Source organism: Schistocerca gregaria, chromosome 4, assembly GCF_023897955.1.
Source record: "Schistocerca gregaria isolate iqSchGreg1 chromosome 4, iqSchGreg1.2, whole genome shotgun sequence".
NCBI classification, from domain to species: domain Eukaryota; kingdom Metazoa; phylum Arthropoda; class Insecta; order Orthoptera; family Acrididae; genus Schistocerca; species Schistocerca gregaria.
The window spans coordinates 618,428,691-618,445,429 of NC_064923.1; the positions used below are offsets into that span (position 1 = coordinate 618,428,691).

Consider the following 16,739-nt stretch of genomic DNA (forward strand, 5'->3'; position numbering starts at 1 on the left):
TGAAATCAGACTAATTCCATCTAACCAGTTTTTTAGGATGGTGAAGACATTCTACCTTAATACATGTGTGAGAACCCGTTGGTTGTAGCTGTCTAGTTCCAGTAAATTATGTGGTTTTACCTACCTCCACTGCATCAAAGAATGTTGTTCTTTGTTGCAACTGAGTATAGTTAATTCATACTTCACTCATAATTCCCACCTTTTTGTACCAGCATTGTTCTTGGCCTGCTGTATAAGTGCCTCAAAATTAACTTGCTATGTAGGTAACACAAATCTAAAATATCTCAAAGCAAATTATTAGAATCATTCTAATTTTAAGATATTCTTTTATTTACAAAATTCAAGTTTACATATCTTAGGCTTTTGAAACACATCTCAAATGTGATGGTCGATTGCTTTTCTTCTTCTGTCCCATTTCATCAACTCCAGAGACACTTGACAACCACAATAGCAAAACAGCAACAATGTTATGTTGGCTAGACCCCATCCTAAAACAAAAACATATCTTCAGTTGAGAATATCTGCAAGACTAACACAACAAAACAAGCATTTGACAGGTGCATGTAATTAAGATTTTATGTTACATTTTGTTGGCGGTCAAGTTTCAGGTGGAATAATGTTGTTCATGGCATCCACTTTTCAAATGGTTTGTTCTGTCTGGAAGACAGACTGCAGGAACACACCACCAATCAGGACATGAAGAATGTGGATAAAATACACTAAAGGAAACCAAGTTTAACTACTGAGAGGCAAAATAGTCTCCAAAACAAGTGAGTTGAGTAAGACTGCATGCAAGTATTGTAACACTACTATTTGTACGAGACGAAGTGATACTGCATGCCTCCTAAATAATATTTTATCTATAAAGTTCGACATGTAGACTAAAATTTTGTTCGTAACTGTTTTGCAGATCTGTACTGACACCACACACACACACACACACACACACACACACACACACACACACACACACACACAGTGGGGATACGAAAAGTAACTAAACAATAAATTCATTTCAAAAATATATGAATGGAGGACATGTCCTCCAATCCCATAGCCCCCCCCCCCCCCCCCCCCCACCCTGATGGAAATCCTACGGAAACATGGAGCTGACTTCAGGGATAGACAGTTAATACAGTTAATTAGAAATTTATATTTAATCCAGAGAGCAAGAGTAAGAATAGGAGATGTGATGCATGAAGAAATAGAAGTGAGAAGGTGTGTAAGACAAGGATGTTGTTTATCACCAACACTGTTAAATATATATCTGGAGCAAATTATTAGTGAAAGTTTTGATGGAAGGAGAGGAGTTTGTAAACGGGGTCAGAGAGTGGAGTGTGTAAGATTTGCGGACAACATGGTTGTGATGACAGAGTGTGCAAAAGAGATGAAACAAATGCTAGATGATCTAAACACAAAATTAGAAGAATATGGAATGAAGATTAACAAGGAGAAAATTAAATGCATGGTAATCGGAGGAAAGGGGAGAAAATGCTTATGAAAATAGGGGGAGAAGAAATAGAGCAAGTGAATAACTTCAATTACTTGGGAAGTGTAATAATGAATGATATGTATTGCTCAACAGAAATTAGGAAAAGAATAACAATGGCAAAAGAAGGATTCAAGAGGAAATGGAAATTACTTTGTGGACCACTAAACAAAGATCTGAGGAAAAGACTTGCCAAATGTTACATCTGGAGTGTTGCGCTGTATGGTGAGGAGACCTGGACACTGAGGAAGGAAGATGAAAGAAGATTGGAGGCATTAGAGATGTGGATATGGAGAAGAATGGAAAAAGTGAAATGGGAAGAACAAGTAAGGAATTAAGAAGTATTAAGAAGAGTTGGAGAAGAAAGAAACATGTTGAAAGTTATCAGAAAGAGAAAACAGAACAGAACTGGACTGGACATTGTTTGAGGAAGGACTGTTTATTGAAGGAAGAAACAGAAGGAATGGTGGAGGGAAAAAGGGTAAGAGGGAAAAGAAGATATCAAATGCTGGACAATATAAAAGGAGACAAATATTCAGAAATGAAAAGACTAGCTATGGACAGTCAAAAATGGAAGAGGCTTAACCCACGACAAGACTCGCCGTAAGGCATAATACCATACTACTACTACTACTACTACTACTACTACTTGCCCCTTCTGATTGTCACTTGTTTGGTCCACTTAAACAGGCATTAAGAGGCCGGTGACTTGCCTCGGACGGAGCGGTGAAAGAAGCGGTGCATTCCTGTCTCACAGCTCAACTGAGAACTGTCTTTTATGAGGGCATCGGGAAGCTTGTGCAACGATGTACCAACTGCGTTGAAACGCAAGGAGACTATGTCGAAAAACGATGTTCTTGTAAGTTTCCTAATTGATTACAATAAAATTTGTAGCTACTTTGCGGATAATAATTGACTTTCCCTCGTATTTCTAGCATTTTTTTTTTTTTTTTCTTTTCTTTTTTTTTTCATTTTGTCTTTCTGTAGCCTAGTGCTTCCTCTACATTGTCAGTAGCAATCTGTGTTTCCATATTGTTGTTAAATCATTTTAACATAAATTGTATTACTACTAAGTCTTCTACTGGGCGAGGTACAGCAGTCTGAAAGCTGCAGAGTAATCTCACATTACCTCTAGTGTAGTGTCTGCATAGCGAAAGTGTTAATTTAAGATATTTCCATCATTTCTTCGAATGATCTGAAACTTTCTTCTCTGAGAGGCTGCTTTCTTGGACCTGGATGGCCAGTTTACTTCCACGCATCTGACATTCATGTTTGTCTGTGTGATTTGAGTACCTGGTTTAAAAGTGCATGATGTGACAATTCAGGCACAAAACCTCTGCTTTATGGCACAGGAAGTGTGGAAGAGTTTAAAGAAAAATTAGGTATTCTGAAAGAGCTGTGAAGTCATTGCTGAAAAGAAATAATTAAAGTTACAGTAATGAAACTTTTCCCAACTCCAGTAAGAAAGAGCTAAAGACACAAGCAAAGAAGGTTTTGGAGTGCGTTCCTAAAAAAATCTCCATATGATGAGAAGTTCCATCCAGTCACATAGGAGTAAAGTAACACCACCTCAAAAGGAAAAATATGGAAGTTACGAGCTTAAAGTTTTAGCTTTTGTTAATGCCTCAGAGATGAAGAAGCTTGCACAGAATAGAGTATCATGGAGAGCTGCATCAAACCAGTCTCTGGACTGAAGATCAAAACAACAACAGAATGAGATTTTCACTCCGCAGCGGAGTGTGCGCTGATATGAAACTTCCTGGCAGATTAAAACTGTGTGCCCGACCGAGACTCGAACTCGGGACCTTTGCCTTTCGCGGGCAAGTGCTCTACCATCTGAGCTACCGAAGCACGACTCACGCCCGGTACTCACAGTTTTACTTCTGCCAGTATCCGTCTCCTACCTTCCAAACTTTACAGAAGCTCTCACCGGGCGTGAGTCGTGCTTCAGTAGCTCAGATGGTAGAGCACTTGCCCGCGAAAGGCAAAGGTCCCGAGTTCAAGTCTCGGTCGGACACACAGTTTTAATCTGCCAGGAAGTTTCATATCAGCGCACACTCCACTGCAGAGTGAAAATCTCATTCTGGAAACATCCCCCAGGCTGTGGCTAAGCCATGTCTCCGCAATATCCTTTCTTTCAGGAGTGCTAGTTCGGCAAGGTTCGCAGGAGAGCTTCTGTAAAGTTTGGAAGGTAGGAGACGAATACTGGCAGAAGTAAAGCTGTGAGTACCGGGCGTGAGTCATGCTTCGGTAGCTCAGATGGTAGAGCACTTGCCCGCGAAAGGCAAAGGTCCCGAGTTCGAGTCTCGGTCGGGCACACAGTTTTAATCTGCCAGGAAGTTTCAACAACAACAACAACAACAACAACAACAACAACAACAACAACATAGTGCCATCATCTGAGTGTATTTACCAGGAATACTTTTGCAACAGACTGCACTGCAATTAAAAAGACTAAGCATAAGAAAAACTTGTTACCAAGAATAGCAAGATGGGCTTGAGACACGGAAGACTATTTGTAAACCATGGAACACCAATACAATTGTAGGATGAAATACAGAGATGCATTAACTTGCGGTGCAAATATACTGTTTGGTTTCGTAGATGGTTTAATAGCTAGAATCAGGAAAGCTCAAGATGAGGATAATGGTTTGTCTGCGGTCAAGAGCATTTTCAAACAGCGGCCTTATCAAAAAATTTTAAGGATGGATGAATTCTTTCCAAGTTCTATACAGAAGAAAAATTTCCAAATTGAAGAGGAAGTAAAACAAGATAATTATACACCAGATTTGACTGACAAGGTGAAAAGAGTTATCTGCAATTGTGTAAAATGTTTAACTGTGAACTGACATCAGGTGGTACCATAAGTTCAGTGTGCCATGAATTCAACAAACCACAGAAGTATTCAGAGAACACCATTTGAACGTTGTATAGGAGTTAAAATGCACAAACAGACTGATCTTCACATCACAAAATTGTTAGAAGAAGACATTATTATTTCAATTGAAGAAAAAAACAATAAACTGAAGGAAGATGCTAAACTACAAACCAGCAAGGTGCAAGAAGAAAACCATGCTATCTTCAATGAACATCGGAAGAAAGGCTTGAAGTACTAACTTGGTAACCTGGCGGTGATAAAAGAAACTGGACCAAAATTAAAGCTTAAGGCCAAGAATTTAGACCCCTATAGACTTACAAAAATTAAAATAAAAGATACCTATGATGTGTGCTGAGAAGATGATAACAATGAGAAAGTTCTAGGACAACATGTGCAGAATTTATGTTAGCCTGGCCAAGTGATTATTTATCTTCTGAGTTGGACGATTGTCAGTATGATAGAATGTGGGATTTGGGTGGGGGTTTAAGGGTTGTCCTGCTGGCGAGTCTGGTGACATGCCAGAGAAGCTGAATAATGGAGAAAATTGTGTGTGTAGTCAGACAAACTATTATCAAGGACGATTTTGTCTTTTTTCCATTAGTACTAGAGTTTGTACCTCTGGTAAGAATAAATAGTTCTAAATGAAAGTCTGGTCAGTTTTTCCTATAAAATACAGAACCAGGAAGTGGTACAGTTCAGAAAAGTGACCCAGAACCCCAGGTCAGGGGAGACTTACCACATGGGATGAGAGGGAGAGACTGGTCGTTGGGGGCTGCACCGGAGGACATTTGAAAATCTGAGAGCTTACAGGGGAAGATAAAGTAATATGCAATACCGAGATTACTACTAAAACATTGTGCATGAGTCAATAAGAGTGAAAAGCTAAGTACATTGCGTGTAATAGAGGTGGGAGGGGAGGCAGTGAAAAATAGACAAGTCAGAAAATGGAAGATGCAGGGAAATAGAATGGAGTGAAGAAAGGAGTAGTTACTGTGAATAAATGTTACCTATCCATTCATATTATATTGTCAATAATTGATTATTTTAGTTCTCAATTTATGTTATTTTTCAATTTCCTTTCATTCTGAATATACTCTATATGGCAATGAATGTGGATTTTAATGAAAACAATTTCTCTATTGTATTTCCTGAATGATTTATTTCCACAATATACAGAATCAACTTGAATTCCCTTGATAGCCATCTACAAGCATATGAAGTAGTGGAGGTACTAAAATTAATAATTTTAGTGTAGCTCTCATCTTTGTCTTTACACCACTTCAGCAGCTCTGACATCAATTTTCGCAAACTGCTTCTCATTCTGTATAGCAGGCTAGGAGATCACGGTCCTTAAAGTTCCAGACATAAAAATCTAAGGTGTTCACTGGGAATTGAACCTTAGGTACTTGTTATCAAAATCCCATGATACTGATTTCTAGCCTAGAAATTCACCAACTGTAACCTATTCACATATTTCCGATTCATGTAAGTGTAATATTCAAAATTACGCGTTTTCTTCCTCATGGAATGTATTGAGTTCCAGACCTACCAGCTTGCACAAGCATACAATTCACTGTGAAGAAAAGCACATATGCCTGTTTGTGACATTGCTTATCACCCCAATGATTCAGAAGTCAAAGCCTCCTGTAGCTACATAGTGACTTACAAAGTGTGCATTCTCTAGAGTCTTGTGAACCACACCTTCTGTTAAAAGCACTGACGAAAGTTCATAATCTTCTTCAAACATCCACTTTCAGTTCCCATACCTATGTGCTGCAAATTCAATGCTTGGAAAACATAAACTGCCATTTGATTCATTTGAAATTGGTGCAGTAACAGGATTGCTTAGCACAACTGCAATCAGTACTTTTACCTGTCAAAAACAGATAATATAACTGAAAAAAGGCTGCTTCTGTGGTCCAGTGATTGGTATAATAGGTTAATGATGCACAATCCTTGCTTTTGATCCTAGTGACCATGTTGTTGTTGTGGTCTTCAGTCCTGAGACTGGTTTGATGCAGCTCTCCATGCTACTCTATCCTGTGCAAGCTTCTTCATCTCCCATTACCTACTGCAACCTACATCCTTCTGAATCTGCTTAGTGTACTCATCTCTCGGTCTCCCTCTACGATTTTTACCCTCCACGCTGCCCTCCAATGCTAAATTTGTGATCCCTTGATGTCTCAAAACATGTCCTACCAACCGATCCCTTCTTCTAGTCAAGTTGTGCCACAAACTTCTCTTTTCCCCAATCCTATTCAATATCTCCTCATTAGTTACGTGATCTATCCACCTTATCTTCAGTATTCTTCTGTAGCACCACATTTCGAAAGCTTCTATTCTCTTCTTGTCCAAACTAGTTATCGTCCATGTTTCACTTCCATACATGGCCACACTCCAAACAAATACTTTCAGAAACGACTTCCTGATACATAAATCTATATTCGATGTTAACAAATTTCTCTTCTTCAGAAATGCTTTCCTTGCCATTGCCAGTCTACATTTTATATCCTCTCTACTTCGACCATCATCAGTTATTTTACTTCCTAAATAGCAAAACTCCTTTACTACTTTAAGTGTCTCTTTTCCTAATCTAATTCCCTCAGCATCACCCGATTTAATTGGACTACATTCCATTATCCTCGTTTTGCTTTTGTTGATGTTCATCTTATATCCTCCTTTCAAGACCCTGTCCATTCCGTTCAACTGCTCTTCCAAGTCCTTTGCCGTCTCTGACAGAATTACAATGTCATCGGCGAACCTCAAAGTTTTTATTTCGTCTCCATGAATTTTAATACCTACTCCAAATTTTTCTTTTGTTTCCTTTACTGCTTGCTCAATATACAGATTGAATAACATCGGGGAGAGGCTACAACCCTGTCTCACTCCTTTCCCAACCACTGCTTCCCTTTCATGCCCCTCGACTCTTATGACTGCCATCTGGTTTCTGTACAAATTGTAAATAGCCTTTCGCTCCCTGTATTTTACACCTGCCACCTATAGAATTTGAAAAAGAGTATTCCAGTCAACATTGTCAAAAGCTTTCTCTAAGTCTACAAATGCTAGAAACGTAGGTTTGCCTTTTCTTAATCTTTCTTTCTAGTGACCATATCAGGTTTTTATGTGATGGAAATGTCAGAAATAGAGTCCACTGAACCTAACAAGATTAAATGAGAAATTGTTTTATAAATATACATAGCAAACTTGACATGCAAATTGATGAAAGGGGAGCCGAACTGAAATGCTTACACAAGGCTTCAAAAGCCTCATGACATTTGTTTATTTCATTGACGATATCTAAACCACCTCCACAGCACAGCACATGCCAATTGTCTTTGTATCTAATGATCACACATTTTACTTTCAAACATACCATTTCTGCACAAGCAGAACCAAGTGCTCAAAGAAACAATTATGCAGTTTTGATTTTAAGTATGGTTGGAGATTTTACAATCATTCAAGTCTGACTCTTTAGTATACCGCATTTGCAGACACTGTCACAACTGTTAGTGAAATCTGGCAGATTTTTCGCATGCCCTGTGGCCTACAGGTCCTCACTTTGGAGAAGAAAGTGGATGGAGTGGTTTTCCTGAACCCACGTGAAGTGAGCTGTAGTAGAAATTCACAAGACTTGCCAAATACTGGATTTGAGTGTGCTAGATTGGCTTAATGGTTATTAGCAATTCAATGCGGTAAGGTATTATCACAGTATCATTAGATTTCAGGCCTAAAAGGCCTTAATGTGTAAACAATTTCAGGTTTTGGTTGGAGCTCGAAGATGTGGAATGTAGTTGGCATGGAAGATGATAACCTTCTGGAGTCAAAGTGATGCAAGAGTTTCATGTTTCTGAAGATGGGAGTCAGCTCTTTTTGGTGTAGTTGGATTACAACCTGGCATTTATGACAGGTTTTGGAGTAGTGATTACTTTAAGCTTTCTTCACAGGTCAAATTAGGCTGAAAATTTACCTGGATTCACTCTAAAATTTCCCTGGTTAATCAGTAGTGTGCAAGATCAATTATACAATGCAACATATCTTGTCACAACATCACAAAGGCTGAAGTAAAGGATCATTTCAGCTTCCTGAAGTGATACAAGAGTAACAATTCAGAAACAGCCTCATCATTATTCTTCAATAACCAATATCAGCAAAGGGATTATTATTACTATTTCTTTCTTATCTCAGACGTTATCTCTGGTCAAAAGTAGAAAGTGACGCGGACCTTGATCAAGCGTGACTTCCTTTTAACTGTACGGTATATGTTATATTGCATTTAGGAACTTTCGGGTAATTGAACATGTATCAATAATTACGGATTTCTGTAGTTGTATATGTAAGTTTGGATGTAGCTGCATTGCATTGATGTACTGATGGATATTGTGTGCTATGACTCCTGTAGTTGATAGTGTAATTGGTATAATGTCAACTTTATCCTGATGCCACATATCCTTGACTTCCTCAGCCAGTTGGACGTATTTTTCAATTTTTTCTCCTATTTTCTTTTGTATATTTGTTGTATTGGGTATGGATATTTCGATTATTTGTGTTAATTTCTTCTTCTTTTTATTGGTGAGTATGACGTCAGGTTTGTTATGTGGTGGTGTTTCATCTGTTATAATGGTTCTGTTCCAGTATAATTTGTATTCATCATTCCAGTACATTTTGTGGTGCATACTTGTATGTGGGAACGTGTTGTTTTATAAGTTTATGTTGTAAGGCAAGCTGTTGATGTATTATTTTTGCTACATTGCCATGTCTTCTGGGGTATTCTGTATTTGCTAGTATTGTACGTTCGCTTGTGATGTGATCTACTATTTCTATTTGTTGTTTGCAAAGTCTGCATTTATCTGTTGTGATATTGGGATCTTTAATAATATGCTTGCAGTAATATCTGGTATTTATTGTTTGATCCTGTATTGCAATCATGAATCCTTCCGTCTCACTGTATATATTGCCTTTTCTTAGCCATGTGTTGGATCGATGTGTGGCTGTGTTAGATGCTTGCCATGTAGTGTTTTCTTTTTCCAATTTACTTTCTTCGTATCTGTTGATGTTATGTGATCTAAAGGGTTGTAGAAGTGGTTATGAAATTGCAGTGGTGTAGCTGATGTATTTATATGAGTGACTGCTTTGTGTATTTTGCTAGTTTCTGCTCGTTCTAGAAAGAATTTTCTTAAATTGTCTACCTGTCCATAATGTAGCTGTTTTATGTCGATAAATCCCCTTCCTTCTTCCTTTCTGCTTAATGTGAATCTTTCTGTTGCTGAATGTATGTGATGTATTCTATATTTGTGGCATTGTGATCGTGTAAGTGTATTGAGTGCTTCTAGGTCTGTGTTACTCGATTTCACTACTCCAAATGAGTAGGTCAATATTGGTACAGCATAAGTATTTATAGCTTTTGTTTTGTTTCTTGCTGTCAATTCTGTTTTCAGTATTTTTGTTAGTCTTTGTCTATATTTTTCTTTTAGTTCTTCTTTAATATTTGTATTATCTATTCCTATTTTTTGTCTGTATCCTAGATATTTATAGGCATCTATTTTTTCCATCGCTTCTATGCAGTCGCTGTGGTTATCCAATATGTGATCTTCTTCTTTCGTGTGTTTTCCCTTGAATATGCTATTTTTCTTACATTTGTCTGTTCCAAAAGCCATATTTATATCATTGCTGAATACTCCTGTTATCTTTAGTAATTGGTTGAGTTGTTGATTTGTTGCTGCCAGTAGTTTTAGATCATCCATGTATAGCAAATGTGTGATTTTGTGTGGGTATGTTCCAGTAATATTGTATCCATAATTTGTATTATTTAGCATGTTGAATAGTGGGTTCAGAGCAAGGCAGAACCAGAAAGGACTTAATGAGTCTCCTTGGTATATTCCATGCTTAATCTGTATTGGCTGTGATGTGATATTATTTGAATTTGTTTGGATATTAAGTGTGGTTTTCCAATTTTTTCATTACTATGTTTAGGAACTGTATCAATTTAGGATCTACTTTGTATATTTCCAATATTTGTAGTAACCATGAGTGGGGTACACTATCAAAAGCTTTTCGGTAATCAATGCATGCGTACTGTAGCGACCTTTGTTTAGTTTTAGCTTGATATGTTACCTCTGCATCTATTATCAGTTGCTCTTTACATCCTCGTGCTCCTTTGCAACAGCCTTTTTCTTCTTCATTTATAATTTTGTTCTGTGTTGTATCTTCTAAGTCGTTTGGTCAATGCTTGTAATTTCTGCTTCTTTTCATCTAATTGCTCTTAGGCTTCTTGTTGTGAGATTTTACCTAACCTTTTTTGTTTTTTTTCTGACATTTGATGTCTTATAAATTGTGTCAGCTGTCCAATGTCTTTTCTCAGTTTTTCTATTCTGATCTGTAGCCTGTGTTGCCATGCTGGTTTTGTGGATTTCTTCTTTATTCTTTATTCATTCTTTATTCACCATTGACCACCTGAGGTGGAATAGGCAATTTACATGGATATAATATAACACTTTCCTTGAATAATATCTTAAAGCTAAATGAACATTGCAAATAGTACCCATAGATGCTAACATACACCATAACATAAGATAAATACATTCAGTGACATCACATAATGAAATACTTAAAAATTAATGTCAATTGATTTTATATTCATAAATTCTGTTATATTGTAAAAAGGATTGATTAGTAACCATTTTAGTAGCTTGCCCCTGAAGCTACTTATGTGAGCCGACCGAGAAGAAAATGGAAGTTTATTTAATAATTTTATACTATTGATTAGATGGGCATTTCCTGTTCTTGTAAGCCTGTGCCTAGGTATGTCTAATTTTGTTTTGCCTCTGGTATTATGGTGGTGTATGTAGTTGGTTCTGATCTCTGCCTAGTGTGTATATTTAGTGTAATGAGTGCTCCTATATAAACCAGTAGTTGTAACTCTTCCATAGTTGTATTTTCATTTATTTTGTTGTGTATGATTGTGTTGATAGTTTTTATTGTTGTTTCGACTTGTGGGTTGTTTGGCGGTCTATGCAAGAATAGTCTAATGTCTGTATTTGTGTCTTTGTATTGTATATGTGTCAGCTGAAATTTTTCTTCTATATTTAACATGTGTGTCACTTCGTGTTCTATTTGTACTCGTTCTGGTGGCAGTCTTAAGATTTCGTTTTCCTCTGATTGTTTAATTGATGCGTGTTGTTCTTTGCTTGTTTGCTCTGGGATATGCGAGTCCATTACTGTATTTTCTTCTTCTTCTTCTTCTTCTTCTTCTTCTTCTTCTTCTGATTGCACATTATTTTGTTCCAGTATTTGTTGTTTGATGTTTTCTAATTCTGACTGGAGTATCCTGTTATTTTTTATTATTACACGGATCTTATCAGCTAGTCGTTGCTCTGTTAAAAATTTTCATTATGGTTATTATTACTATTACTATTATTACTATTACTATTACTATTACTATTATTATTATTATTTACTCAATAGTAATAAATATTTCTGCAGAAGATACTGCAAGTCCAGGTAAGGACAGTAGCATACTTATGTCAGAGCTCATTGTGAGGTATGATGGGAATGTAAAGGGGAGGGGAGTGTCAATCACCTACTTGCTCTCCATAGCCAATGAATGAACAGTGAGCAAGTGACATGTTTGAAAGTAACAGAATATTACCAAGGCCCCCCCCCCTCTTTTTTTAATGAAGTGAACACAAGCAAATTCACATACGAAAAACAATGCACAGGGAATTTGCTACTGAGCACAATCACTGACTTGTACCTGCAAATCAGCTTTTACACTGAAGCCAACGGAAGAAAAATGTATGGGAGCGAACATCAAAGCATATGTTTTGTACTGTTCCTTGGTGCTAATCTTGTTGTGGTACAGTTGCTGAACAGACAGCACATCATAGTAACCTTCACACTGGTGATTGTGTCACATTTCAATGGTTGTTTTATATCTGATAGTGTGCGTAGTCTGCAGATTCCTCGAGTTGCGCGAACGTGTGGTTGGGTTTCGGGTTCCGCTGAATAGGTCAGGTATCCACTATACACAGGAGGCAGTTACACTGGCAGCAGGAGCTGTGTGGCATGGACTGGGCGGTTTTTTAGGTTAGAGGGTCTCGGGAAAACAGAAGAAGGGCTTCAGTCACAAAGGGTGCAGGAGTCATTGGTATAACAGTTGTTAATTGTCGTAGCTGTGTTGGGAAAGTGCCAGAGCTCCACTAACAGAAAGCACTGGTGCTCAAATCATTATATGCACTGAAAGTCGGATATAAACTCAACCAAAAGTTTTGTGAATAACCTAACAGTGTTCCGAAAGGATAGGCTAAACACGGTTGGTGGAGGTGCGTTTGTTGCTGTTAGAAGTAGTTTAACTTGTCGCAAAATTGAAGTAGATACTTCTTGTGAGTTATTATGGACAGAGGTCACTGTTGGCAACCGTAATAAAATAATAATTGGATCCTTTTACCGAACTCCAAATTCAGATGATACATTTGCTGAAAGCTTCAAAGATAACTTAAGTTTGATTTTAAACACGTACATTACTCGTATGATTATAGTTGGTAGTGACTAATTTACCCTCAATATGTTGGCAAAAATGCATGTTTAATTCTAGAGGTACGCATAAAATATCATCAAAAATTGTGCTAAAATTATTTCAGAGCAGTTAGTTCATGACGCCACGCGAATAGTACATGGTTGTGAAAACACACTTGACCTCTTAGCAACAAATAATCTTGAGTTAATAATAAGCATCAAAACCGATTCAGAAATTAGTGAACACAGGGTTGTTGTAGTGAGACTGAATACTGTAATCCCCAAATCCTCAAAAAATAAGTGAAAAATATACCTAGTCAAAAAAGCAGACAAAAATTCACTTGACACCTTACTGAAAGACAATCTCCACTCATTCCAAATTAATAATATATATGTAGACCAGATGTGGCTTAAATTCAAAGAAACAGTATCGGCAGCAATTGAGAGATTTATACCAAATAAATTAACAAACGACGGAGCTGATCGTACTTCATACACAAAACAGGTTAGAGCACTGTTGCAAACCAACAAAACAAACATGCCAAATTTAAACAGGTGCAAAACCCAAAAGATTTGTGTCTTTTGCAAAAGCTTGAAATTTAGCGCAGACTTCAATGCGAGATACTTATAACAGTATTCACAACGAAACTTTGTCTCGAAACTTGGCAGAAAATCCACAGAGATTCTGGTCATATGTGAAGTATGTTAGAGGCAAGAAACAATAAATGCCTTTTCTGAGACTTAGCAAAGGGGATACTATGAAAGACAGTGCTGCCAAAGCAGAGTTACTAAACACAGCCTTCCGAAATACCTTCATAAAAAGACAACGAAGTAAATATTCCAGAATTCGAATTGAGGACAGCTGCCAACATGAGTAACATAGAAGTAAATACCCTCGGAGTAGTGAAACAACTTAAATCACTTAATAAAAGCAAATCTTCTGGTCCAGACTGTATACCAATTAGGTTCCTTTCAGAGTATGCTGATGCATTAGCTCCATACTTAATCACATACAACCGTTCGCTCAAAGAAAGATCCGACCCAAAGACAGGAAAGTTGCAAAGGTCACACCAATATTCAAGAAAGGTAGTAGGAGCAATCCACTAAATTACAGGCCCATATTGTTAACATCGATATGCAGCAGGATTTTTGAACATATATTGTGTTTGAACATTATGAATTACCTCAAAGAAAACGGTCTATTGACACACAGTCAAAATGGGTTTAGAAAACATCGTTCCAGTGAAACACAACTATCTCTTTAATCACATGAAGTGCTCATGCTACTGACAAGGGATTTCAGATCGATTCCGTATTTCTGGATTTCCGGAAGGCTTTTGACACTGTACCACATAAGCGGCTCGTAGTGAAATTGCTTGCTTACGGAATATAATCTCAGTTATGTGATTGGATTTGTGATTTCCTGTCAGAGAGGTCTCAGTTCATAGTAATTGACGAAAAGTCATTGAGTAAAACAGAAGTGATTTTTGGCATTCCCCAAGGTAGTGTTTTAGGCCTTTTGCTGTTCCTTATCTATATGAACTATTTGGGAGACAATCTGAGCAGCAGTCTTCAGTTGTTTGCAGATGATGCTGTCGTTTATCAACTAATAAAGTCATCAGAAGATCAAAACAAACTGCAAAATGATTTAGAAATGATATCTGAATGGTGCGAAAAGTGGCAGTTGACCCTAAATAATGGAAAGTGTGAAGTCATCTACCTGAGTGCTAAAAGTAACTCGTTAAACTTCAGTTACACGATAAATCAGTCTAATATAAAAGCCATAAATTCAACTAAATACCTAGGTATTGCAATTACAAACAACTTAAATTGGAAGGAACACACAGAAAATGTTGTGGGGAAGGCTAACCAAAGATTGCGCTTTATTGGCAGGACTCTTTGAAAATGTAACAGATCTATTAAGGAGACTGCCTACACTTCACTTGTCTGTTCTCTTTTAGAATACTGCTGCGCACTGTGGGATCCTTACCAGATAGGACAGATGGAGTACATCGAAAAAGTTCAAAGAAAGGCAGCATGTTTTGTATTATCGTGAAATATGGGAGAGAGCGTCACAGAAATGATACAGGATTTGGGCTGGACATCATTAAAAGAAAAGCGTTTTTCGTTGCGATTGAATCTTCAAGAAATTCCAATCACCAACTTTCTCCTCAGGATGTGAAAATATTTTGAAATCAGAGCTAGTACAGAAAGATGTAGGTGTTCATTCTTTCCATATAATATACAAGATTGGAATAATAGGGAATTGTGAAGGTGGTTTGATGAACCCTCTGCCAGGCACTTAAATGTGATTTGCAGATTATCCATGTAGATGTAAATGTAGATGTAGATGATAGTTTCTGATGTCTGCAGTGCCATATACACAGCACTGCCATGGATTGTACTACAGTAAGCATACAGAAGATATTGCAAATCAAAGACAATTAAAGAAATGTGAAACATATATACACCTTGCCATACAGACTAATTGATAAAACTTGATTCATACAATTTAAGGAAAAGGTTAGATTGCTACTCTTTGTAAAGATAACACAGAGTTGCCGACAGGCACATGAAAGAAACTGTTACACATTTAGTTTTCAGCCAAGGCCTTCTTAAGAAAAGAAAAGAAAAGAAAAGAACACACACACACACACACACACACACACACACACACACACACACACACACACACACACACGGTGGCCATGTGTGCGTGAGGTGCACTTGCTTTTTTGTGTGTGTGTGTGTGTGTGTGTGTGTGTGTGTGTGTGTGTGTGTGTGTGTGTTTTCTGATGAAGCTGAACATGTAACACACTTTTCATTGTGCCTGACTGCAACTCAATGTCTCATCTTTCCCGTGAGTAGGAATCCATCCTTTTCTTTGTATTGTTCATATTCCAACCTGAAGTTTCCATTCTTTAAATCTGATATATAGTTTGTTAGAGGGCAGATAGTGTGTTCCTGAGTAAACAATTATTATTATCATCAAAACTCTCTGATGTAACGATGGAACATCGCCCATGTAATTATCGATACTATGAACATAAGCAATGAGAATTTTCAAGGAAAGTTATTGTGTTTTTCCTATTTAAAAGTAAGAATTATGATGTCTGTGCTTATTCACTTGATTCCCACCTGATGCAAGCATTTAATGAAGTTATCTTTCTCAAGTCCCAAGAAGGACACAGTGCTTCAAAACTTTTCTACCAATCACATATCGTTTCCTTCAGCATTTGTGCTGTAGATCTGTCAGATCTCAAGAGTGAATATGATATCTATATTCATCTATCAGCAACATTACATTCTCATTGGAGCACTCCACTGCTAACACAACTATGTCAAAACAACAGAAGTAGACAAGATAGCTGCGAAAGCTTTCTGTGCTGTTAACTCTCGAGCAGAGAGGATATGCATATGAATCGTGCATGAACTAATGCCTTTTGCAAAAGCACATCCAGCATTTACACCAGAAAATTCTCATTCTCTGTTGTGAATTTGCTTTTGCTTGCTACAGTATAAAGAGGGCTTCACATTCTGGCATCAATATAAATGATAAACGCATTTCATACTCTGCCACCCACATATCCACATAACCACAACCTCTGAAACTTTTAACATTTTCAGAAGAAACAGCCTAACATTTAATCTTACATTCAGTAATCTTATAATCGGGTAAATACTGTAGTTTCAGAAATAATTACATCTTCTTTGCTTATGGTTAATCATTTGTGAACTCAGTAACCTGCTTTAATAGATTTCCAACTGATAGTAATATCAGTAATATCAGTGTCTCAACTGGACACAGACTGCTGGGGGAGGGGGAGGGGGGGGGGGGTGCAGGGGCCCCAGTACTATGTT

The 16,739-nt window shown here is 37.4% G+C and overlaps 1 protein-coding gene across 6 annotated transcripts in view; it reads right to left on the bottom strand.

Annotated features, from left to right (window-relative positions):
* Positions 1-306: 306 nt before the first annotated feature.
* Positions 307-16,739, bottom strand: part of LOC126267126 (protein-cysteine N-palmitoyltransferase Rasp) — a 120,202-nt gene continuing 103,769 nt past the window's right edge. For all 6 annotated transcript variants that reach the window (XM_049972048.1, XM_049972046.1, XM_049972045.1 and 3 more), the window contains one exon: positions 307-488. In XM_049972048.1, coding sequence (XP_049828005.1) covers positions 376-488 — 113 coding nt within the window. In that variant the 3' untranslated portion in view covers positions 307-375. The remainder of the gene's footprint in view (positions 489-16,739) is intronic.